This window comes from Mizuhopecten yessoensis, unplaced genomic scaffold (assembly GCF_002113885.1).
Source record: "Mizuhopecten yessoensis strain PY_sf001 unplaced genomic scaffold, ASM211388v2 scaffold8213, whole genome shotgun sequence".
Classification (NCBI taxonomy): domain Eukaryota; kingdom Metazoa; phylum Mollusca; class Bivalvia; order Pectinida; family Pectinidae; genus Mizuhopecten; species Mizuhopecten yessoensis.
Genome location: NW_018407435.1, coordinates 11,977 through 22,612, shown reverse-complemented (window position 1 = coordinate 22,612; position 10,636 = coordinate 11,977). Strand labels below are relative to the sequence as shown.

The 10,636-nt window shown below is 37.8% G+C and overlaps 1 protein-coding gene across 1 annotated transcript; it reads left to right on the top strand.

Moving 5' to 3' along the window:
• Positions 1-9,777: 9,777 nt before the first annotated feature.
• LOC110455418 lies at positions 9,778-10,374 on the top strand. The gene is made up of 2 exons (XM_021505547.1): positions 9,778-9,907; positions 10,139-10,374. The coding sequence occupies exons 1-2, from the start codon at positions 9,778-9,780 to the stop codon at positions 10,372-10,374; spliced, it is 366 nt and encodes a 121-aa protein (XP_021361222.1).
• Positions 10,375-10,636: the final 262 nt, after the last annotated feature.

Here is a 10,636-nt window from a genome sequence, read left to right as displayed (position 1 = left end):
GACTAGTACGATATATGTACACTGTCACCTTCATCAGACAAATGACCAGTGAAGCGTAGCTGAATTGAGTCATTTCGGTACATATATAACAACTATTGTACTTACGTTTCCAGCGTAGCCGAAATCGACATCAATTTTATGGACAACTTGTACACATTTTACACCTTTGTGTGCATACGCTTCACTGGTCATTTGTCTGATGAAGGTGACAGTGTACATATCGTTCTAGTCATTAAAACGTCACATAGAAAATTTCATTGGTTGTGTAGAGAGAACTTTTCATAATACATAACTAAATGCTATGGTAAATATTGTTTTCAGCATTTGTTCACAGATTGGATGCTCTACCTTTTATAATCCATACTTACCAACCTGAGAAAATGTTTAGAAATTTAGTTATGTAGTATAATATAATGGAGACAATATATAGATACATCTGGGTATGAAAGCAGTGCATTTATGGGTAAATACTTTTGTTTTTGCATCAATTTAGAATGTGTATATATACAGTAAGGGGTGCTTTGTATACTTTATTTATACATAAACCATGTAATAAATAAAATATTTATATTGATGTTTTTATCTTTGTTCTTTTTTGAAATAAAATTATAGGTCAAGGTCACTGTGAATTGCCTCCATCTGATTTGAAATTATACTAGAATTCTGTTGAAGAGATGTATTAATAAAGTGTAATAGAAATATACTGAATACTAACAAATATCTACCAGGTATTTGGCCAGGTACCATTGTGAAAAGCTACTAAGACTTTTAACTCCAATTCTAAAACAACTTTACATGACCAGAAAAATCTAATAAAGCCATGTATGTGGCTCGCATTAAGTTTTCCATTTAAGACCACTAGGTACTGAACTAGTGAAGATTTTGACTAAATTTTATAACGGAGCAACAACTCTGGACTAAGGGATCAAATGTTGTATAAATTGATGACATATCTTGACCTAATTTAGCATGAAGCGTACGTACATGTACTAGAGTTGAAGATGAGTCATTTCGTAATAGGAGCATACATATGGCCTTCCTGGGAAAAGTGGCAAAACCCACATTCATCATCTTCTCAATCTACAAATTAAATAAATTCTGACAAAAACTCCGCCATTTCAAGGCTCTGATCAAGTGCTGTTACTTTTAAGTTAATTTAGGATCAAAGATGCCTGTCTTGACCTTTAACCAGCCCGACAATTTTTGTATTCTCTTGCTTCAGACAATTTTTGTATTCTCTTTTGCTCCAGATAATTTTTGTATTCTCTTGCTTCAGACAATTTTTGTATTCTCTTGCTTCAGACAATTTTTGTATTCTCTTGCTTCAGACAATTTTTGTATTCTCTTTTGCTCCAGACAATTTTTGTATTCTCTTGCTTCAGACAATTTTTGTATTCTCTTGCTCCAGACAATTTTTGTATTCTCTTGCTTCAGACAATTTTTGTATTCTCTTTTGCTCCAGACAATTTTTGTATTCTCTTTTGCTCCAGACAATTTTTGTATTCTCTTTTGCTCCAGACAATTTTTGTTTTCTCTTGCTCCAGACAATTTTTGTATTCTCTTGCTCCAGACAATTTTTGTTTTCTCTTGGTTCAGACAATTTTTGTATTCTCATGCTCCAGCAAAGAAATTGAATATTGAAGAATACAAGGTCATGGTTCATTTTGACCACAAAAAATACAACAAAGTATTTTATTTTTACACATTTAATGGCAGAAAAAACAATAGTTACATGATGAGTAATCTTTATTTGTAGAATGACTACAAAATTATTTCTTAATGATCAGTACTGTATGTATACAATCTGTAAAATACAAATGATCAGAAACAAAATATAGGTGTTTTATGGCATTATGATCATTTTCTAATGCATCTTTGCGACTATGGGGGCAGTTTGGGGGACATCTGTAATGGTCCCCCATTACAATTACTACTTGTCATGACCGAGATGATCAGATTGTTTTTTTGTAGAGTCTCCTAGACTTCCGGCTATCACTACTCCCTTATGTCTCCATTAAGAGTAAGGCTCCACTAGTACAGTGCTGTCTAATAATTGACCATCTGATTCACATTCTATCAGATTGGTTTGGTTTAATTTAGTTTAACGTCCTATTAACAGCTAAGGTCATTTAAGGACATGCCTCCATGTGTGTAGTGTATGCGTGCTTGCGTGTGTGTATGCTGGAGACAGGTTTTAATGGTGTGCTTGCCTCCTTGTGATAGCGTGGATCTGATGCCGACTTAATAGTGCTATCTCACTGAAATGCCATGCTGAAGGCACCAAGCATAGAATTCTGCCCGGTCACATTATACTGACAACGGGTGAACCAGTTGTTACCATTCCCCTTAATGCTGAAATTTAAGCAGGGAATAACAACTACTATTTTAAAGACTTGGGTATGTCCTGGCCTAGGGGGTTTGCCTTCCTCACCTGGGTGAACCCTCAACATTCAAGCCAAAAATGAGGTTTTGGCATTCTATCAGTTGTTCAGAATGAGGCTGTAAGACTATTGTTGTACAGGGTCTGATTAAAGCACAATTAAGTGTTTTATGTTTACTTAACTGTATGTTACCCTGACTGGTGATAAGGAGATCTTCCCCAAATTGAAGTTTACACTCATATTTCCTTAGAAAATTCATACACAATATCCCTGCCATACTGCTAAGATTGGATACTACAAAATTTTGCTTTAAACTACCAGGACCCATTAGAAAGTCTAATTAAATGCACCCTTTTACTTCTAACCTGTTGCCATCCGCTGTAGTGAGATTTCGTTAAATCCCTGTAGCGAGTTTTCTACAAGTCCGAAGTTTCGTAATTCAGCATAGGAAAGAACAGAAACAGGGGACCCAGTGTCTATCAACACCCTACAACTAGTATTATTACAAACCTGTATATCCGAGTACAGACAACCTTGTCTACATGTACACTATTTATACGAAATTTGATTTGATCAGACACCCCCCTCTTTCCTTACTTTTCCTTTTTTATTTGCTTCTGTTTTTAAAGAATTTTCTTTTGGCCTACATTTAGAAGTCGCTGAACTCTTCGCCTTGAGCTCAGCTTCAATTAGTTTTCCACTTAGCTAGCTTTCTCTTCTCTTTTTCCCAGAGTACTAAATTTTAAACATTCCCCCGTTTAGTGACCTTTCTCTTCACAAAAGAAACTCTTTCTAACTTGATGTAGATTTCTTTTTATCATTCTTTCCTGACTTTGTGTTTTTGGGTAACCTCATGTCTAGAAGCTTATATACTTGTTTGCTCTATTGTTAGTATCTGACCTCTGTACTATCAGATTGGGTTATGGAACAGACTTTTTCAGTGCTTTCCACAGGTTTCTGTGGACTAATACCTGCTACAGCCTCGTACTCTACAGCAGAGGAAATAACCTCTACTGTTTTGGGGTGGCTAAACGCTCCCTTCTTTTTTTTTAAAGTTATTTATATTTTTTAGACTGTTTATGACCTAATCTATTACTTGACACTCTAGGTTATGATAGGGTAAATCTGAAGAATACCCAAAGTTTGAAGCTGACTCACCTTTACCCTGCTTTGTCCCCTAAATGTACATCTTTGTGCTACACTCCTTTCCTTAGGATTGAATCTCTGAGTAAGACATTGTCTAATGGAGTTATACTCAGATAACTGTCTTACTGTTAGATAAAAACCTGGCACATCCTTAAATGACCATAGCTGTTAATAGGATGTAAAACACAAACAAACCAAACCGTTAGATTGCTGAACAGCTTTTGGACTGTGCCCCTTAAACTCATACTTAGTTGTTGGGCTTTTTCTGTGTCGGTTCAAGCATTCCAGGCAGCTATCTGTTCAAAGTGAACAGGATAGTCTTGCCAGTCACTGCTTGTACTGGATGTCCTGTTACAGATTGGTGCCGCGACCAGGATGTGGAGCCCCACAACTCTGCACCCAAAGGGGCCGCACCCATCATTTATACAATAGCAAGACCCCTTGGCCCAAGGATGCTCCAGGCCAAATTCGGATAAAATCCCTCAAATGGTACATAAGGAGAAGGATTTCAAAGGTTTAAACCTCAAATTTCCCTTTTGAGCCCTGCCCCTCTGCACCCAAAGGGGCCACACCCACCGTTTATACAAGGTTAAGTCCGTTTTGCCCAAGGATACTTTAGACCAAATTAGGATAAAAAAAAACTCATCCCTACGGTAGAAGCAGGATTTAAAGGTGTTACTCTAATACCCCTTTTGGGCCTCACCCCTCTGCACCCAGGGGGTCCAAACTTCACATTTACAATCAAAACAAGAGTAATTTGTGCACCATCGTACATACTTTTGAATCAAAGTAGGAAGTTGTTTTCAACTTATGTGCATACACTTCCGAGACACTTATATACAGCATGCAAAAATCTAATAAATTTATCAAGAATGATTGTTGGTTCTTAACCTCATTCCAGAAACTAAAATGCAAACATTAACTCATTCACCCCTGACACATTTGAACTCTTCCAATTCAAAGGTTGGTATAGTTTATTATGAAATTTCAGGGATGAATGATTTAATGGAATACCTCTGTATTGAGTTCAATATCATCCAAATTATTATCAAGATCCAGCAGAAATTCCTCAATCTTGACCTAAAATACAGATTTACAATCAAGAAATGTCTTGTATACTTCTATTTTGAGCAAGAAAACTCAGTATATCAATTTCCAAGGCAAGCAATATATCATTTAATCAAGTAGGAGTAATTTCCATTAATTCATTCACCCCTGAAAACACATTTGAACTCTTCCAATTCAAAGTTCAATATGAAATTTCAGGGGTGAATGAGTTAATAATAATATCTGTATTAGCACTACTGATACCATAAAACACAGAAAGTCACCAAATCCCTTAATCCAAATGGACGAAGAAGGATTTTAAAGGTTTTACCTCTATTTCTCCTATTGAGCCCCGTCCTTCTGCCCCCTGTATTTATACAAAATTGAGTCCCTTTTGCCCAAGGATGCTCCAGACTAATAATTCAATTAGGATAAAATCCCTTGATCCCAATGGTAGAAGGATTATAAAGGTTTAACCTCTATTTCCCCTTTTGGGCCCCACCCCTCAGGTCCCAGGGGGGCCACACCAACAGTTTATACAAAATTGGTTCCCCTTTACCCAAGGATGCTCCACACTAAATATGGCCCAATCCTTTCATTCCAACAGAAGAAGAAGGATTGTAAAGAATAATTTGCTATGTTTCCACTATATAGGGCCCCTGGTGGGGCCAGTCGAACGTTTTTTTACAAAATTGGTTCCCCTTCACCCAAGGATGCTTCAGACCTAATATGGAACAAATCATTTCATTCCTAGATAAGAAGAAGGATTTTAAAGAATTTGCTATATTTCCTCTATTGGGCCATGCCCCTCCTAATCAGCCCCCAGGGGGGCCAGACCCGTTTATATAAAATTGGTTCCCCTTAACCCAAGAATACACAGGTATATCTACCCACAGTACAGGTATGTCTCATTACTCAATACACAGGTATATCTACCTACCGTACAGGTATGTCTTATTACCACCCAAGGATGCTTCAGACCTAATATGGAACAAATCATTTCATTCCTAGATAAGAAGAAGGATGTTAAAGAATTTGCTATATTTCCTCTGTTGGGCCATGCCCCTCCTAATAAGCCCCCAGGGGGGCCAGACCCGCTTATATAAAATTGGTTCCCCTTAACCCAAGAATACACAAGTATATCTACCCACAGTACAGGTATGTCTCATTACTCAATACACAGGTATATCTACCTCCAGTACAGGTATGTCTTATTACCCGATACACTGGTATATCTACCTACAGTACAGGAATGTCTTATTACCCAATACACTGGTATATCTACCTACAGTACAGGTATGTCTTATTAGCCAATACACAGGTATATCTACCTACCGTACAGGTATGTCTTATTACCTAATACACAGGTATATCTACCCAAAGTACAGGTATGTCTCATGACCCAATACACAGGTATATCTATCCACAGTACAGGTATGTCTTATTAGCCAATACACAGGTATATCTACCTACCGTACAGGTATGTCTTATTATCCAATGCACAGGTATATCTACCCATAGTACAGGTATGTCTTATTACACAATACACAGGTATATCTACCCAAAGTACAGGTATGTCTTATTACCTAATACACAGGTATATCTACCCAGACCCGTTTATATAAAATTGGTCCCCCTTAACCCAAGAATACACAAGTATATCTACCCACAGTACAGGGATGTCTCATTACCCAATACACAGGTATATCTACCTCCAGTACAGGTATGTCTTATTATCCAATGCACAGGTATATCTACCCATAGTACAGGTATGTCTTATTATCCAATACACTGGTATATCTACCCACAGTACAGGTATAAAATTGGTTCCCCTTTACCCTAGGATGCTCCACACTAAATATGGCCCAATCCTTTCATTCCAACAGAAGAAGAAGGATTGTAAAGAATAATTTGCTATGTTTCCACTATATAGGGCCCCTGGTGGGGCCAGTCGAACGTTTTTTTACAAAATTGGTTCCCCTTCACCCAAGGATGCTTCAGACCTAATATGGAACAAATCATTTCATTCCTAGATAAGAAGAAGGATTTTAAAGATTTTGCTATATTTCCTCTATTGGGCCATGCCCTTCCTAATCAGCCCCCAGGGGGGCAAGACCCGTTTATATAAAATTGGTTCCCCTTATCCCAAGAATACACAGGTATATCTCCCCACAGTACAGGTATATCTTATTACCCAATACCCAGGTATATCTACCTACAGTACAGGTATGTCTTATTTCCCAATACACAGGTATATCTATCCACAGTACAGGTATTTCTTATTACCCAATACACAGGGATATCTACCCCCAGTACAGGTATGTCTTATTAGCCAATACACAGGTATATCTACCCACAGTACAGGTATCATATTACTGAATACACATACATTTTAGGCAATACACACTTGGTATGTAAATGCTACAGTTTATCAACACAACCTACACTGACCTACTACACAATCTATTGCTTTAGTATCACTGTTTGTCTGTCGGTAACCTCGCTCAACAAGGAAGTTATTTAGTCTGCACACCTGCAGGTCTAAACAGGTAGCTATACGCATTTCTGCAGTGATGGGCGTATCTAGAGCAAAATTTGTTGATATTACTAACTAGTCAGCAGCATTGTCAATTTCAGCCGAACTTTTGACTTTAAGTTTTGATCAAACTTTTACAATGTCAGCAGGAAAGTGACAGATTTATCAACAAAGCAAGAGGGAAGTTCATCATGTGATTGTGAATTCTAGGGCTGGATAACTTTAGACAATGTAAGTGAACACTGAGAATTATGGAATGGAAAACCTGGATTCATCATCACAGTAACCCTGTGACATCAGTGATCGTGAGGTAGTTATTCTATTATTGTTTTTACATTACTAAATGTTAAACAAACATATACTACTGGATGGGACAGTCAAGTCAAGTTTTCATTTCTTTACCTTACTCTAATATGTGAGTGTTAACTGATAACAATATCTTTATACAAGAACAACAAACATCTTCAAGATTTCAACAAATGTTTTAGCTTTTCATCAAAATGGCAACCCCTATAAGTCAAATTCCTCTACGTATTAAAGGTCAAAATACATGCATTCACCACAACGGAAGAAAACTATATTTTTATTGTGAAAAGTGTGAGGAACTGGTTTGTCCAAAATGCCTTTCTTCTATTCATAAAGGCCATTTCGTTTGTGAGCTAAGTGAAATCACTCCTCAGAAAGAATCGGACATTAAAAACTTTATAGACAGAACAGAAAAAAATGACCTTGTGCAAATTGGGAAATATATCACCGCTACTGATACGCTCCTTAAAGACAACACCAGTACTTTTGAGAAGCTGTCACAAAAGTTAAAATTACAAACAGATAAATTAAAACAAGAGCTGGACATGCTTACAGAACAGACACTCTCCCTTTACCACAAAATGAAAGAGGATAATACCAAGCTGATAAAGAAATACAAACAGGACCTCGAGATGTACGAGCAGCAACTGNTACAGTACAGGTATGTCTTATTACCCAATACACAGGTATATCTACCCACAGTACAGGTATCATATTACTGAATACACATACATTTTAGGCAATACACACTTGGTATGTAAATGCTACAGTTTATCAACACAACCTACACTGACCTACTACACAATCTATTGCTTTAGTATCACTGTTTGTCTGTCGGTAACCTCGCTCAACAAGGAAGTTATTTAGTCTGCACACCTGCAGGTCTAAACAGGTAGCTATACGCATTTCTGCAGTGATGGGCGTATCTAGAGCAAAATTTGTTGATATTACTAACTAGTCAGCAGCATTGTCAATTTCAGCCGAACTTTTGACTTTAAGTTTTGATCAAACTTTTACAATGTCAGCAGGAAAGTGACAGATTTATCAACAAAGCAAGAGGGAAGTTCATCATGTGATTGTGAATTCTAGGGCTGGATAACTTTAGACAATGTAAGTGAACACTGAGAATTATGGAATGGAAAACCTGGATTCATCATCACAGTAACCCTGTGACATCAGTGATCGTGAGGTAGTTATTCTATTATTGTTTTTACATTACTAAATGTTAAACAAACATATACTACTGGATGGGACAGTCAAGTCAAGTTTTCATTTCTTTACCTTACTCTAATATGTGAGTGTTAACTGATAACAATATCTTTATACAAGAACAACAAACATCTTCAAGATTTCAACAAATGTTTTAGCTTTTCATCAAAATGGCAACCCCTATAAGTCAAATTCCTCTACGTATTAAAGGTCAAAATACATGCATTCACCACAACGGAAGAAAACTATATTTTTATTGTGAAAAGTGTGAGGAACTGGTTTGTCCAAAATGCCTTTCTTCTATTCATAAAGGCCATTTCGTTTGTGAGCTAAGTGAAATCACTCCTCAGAAAGAATCGGACATTAAAAACTTTATAGACAGAACAGAAAAAAATGACCTTGTGCAAATTGGGAAATATATCACCGCTACTGATACGCTCCTTAAAGACAACACCAGTACTTTTGAGAAGCTGTCACAAAAGTTAAAATTACAAACAGATAAATTAAAACAAGAGCTGGACATGCTTACAGAACAGACACTCTCCCTTTACCACAAAATGAAAGAGGATAATACCAAGCTGATAAAGAAATACAAACAGGACCTCGAGATGTACGAGCAGCAACTGAAACAACAAGTTCAAGAATGTAAAGCAGCTCTCCAGCGTGGTTCACACATACAGATTTACGATACATTTTGTGAGATCCATTCTCCTACACACAGTCTCCCTGTAAAACCTGTCCTGGGTACTGCCAACTTCACTCCAAATAAAAATCCTCAAGATCACTTGAAAAAAGCCTTGGGTCAAGGTCAAACTTTAACTGACCAGGATCGGTCAGTCTCAACATCTGATGGTCGGGGACAAACCTCTTCACAACAACAACAGTCAGGAACAAAAGGGAAGAAAAAAAGTGACAACATACAAACTACTGCCACAGACCAAGGTAGTGGAGGAGTGGGAGTCTCCATGTTACATTAATTCTATATGTCCCACCACTGATGGTCAGGTGTGGACCATGTACAGTGACACATTAACTCTCCTGGACAGGAAGGGTGAAGTAATACAGAAGGTCAAACACAATGTCTTGATCAATGACATCAGTCTGTCACCCACCACACACACACTGTGGGTCTGTGATACAGAAAACAACATCATGGAGCTGGTATCAGGACGACTGACTCGCAGATTCAGTACCAAGGAGGATCCCAGGTGTATATGTGTTACAGCCAGTAACCATGTCATTGTAGGGATGACCAAACACATCTCCAAATTTACCACAGATGGTAAAATGGTGTGTACTACAATGGCTAAAGGGACTGAGAAACCATTAGTGTGTACACCACACAGGATCTCAGCGTGTCCTGTCACTCACAATGTGGCAGTCACTGATTTCAGTAGTGAAACAGATGGTGGTGATGGAAACATACATGTTGTTGTGATGGACACTGATTTCAAGGAGCTGTTTGTATATAGAGGTGACATCCCCAGAACATATAGACCAACACCACAAACAGGAGGTAAACCATTTTACCCCCGTGGTGTGGTGTATGACAGTGTGGGGAACCTGATCATAGGGGACTATCACAACAACAGGGTCCTACTCATCAGTGGAGGTGGTGAATTCCTCAGGGTCATACACACAGACACAGGCGGTTCATGGGCTGCAGGTATAGACAGGGAGGATGTCCTGTGGGCAGTGTTTGGGTATTCGTGTCAGGATGTCAAACTACTACAGTACAGCAGTGTGTGACACCTATAACCAAACAACTAGTATATCTAGTTACCAAGACAATGACATGGGGATCAGAGACAAAGGAAACTTATCATTATTACAAATCAACTACGGATTGTGTGACATTCACAGGATTATAAGTGAAATGTCTAGACTACAGATTGTGTGACATTCACAGGATTATAAGTAAAATGTCAACACTACAGATTGTGTGACATTCACAGGATTATAAGTAAAATGTCAACACTACAGATTGTGTGACATTCACAGGATTATAAGT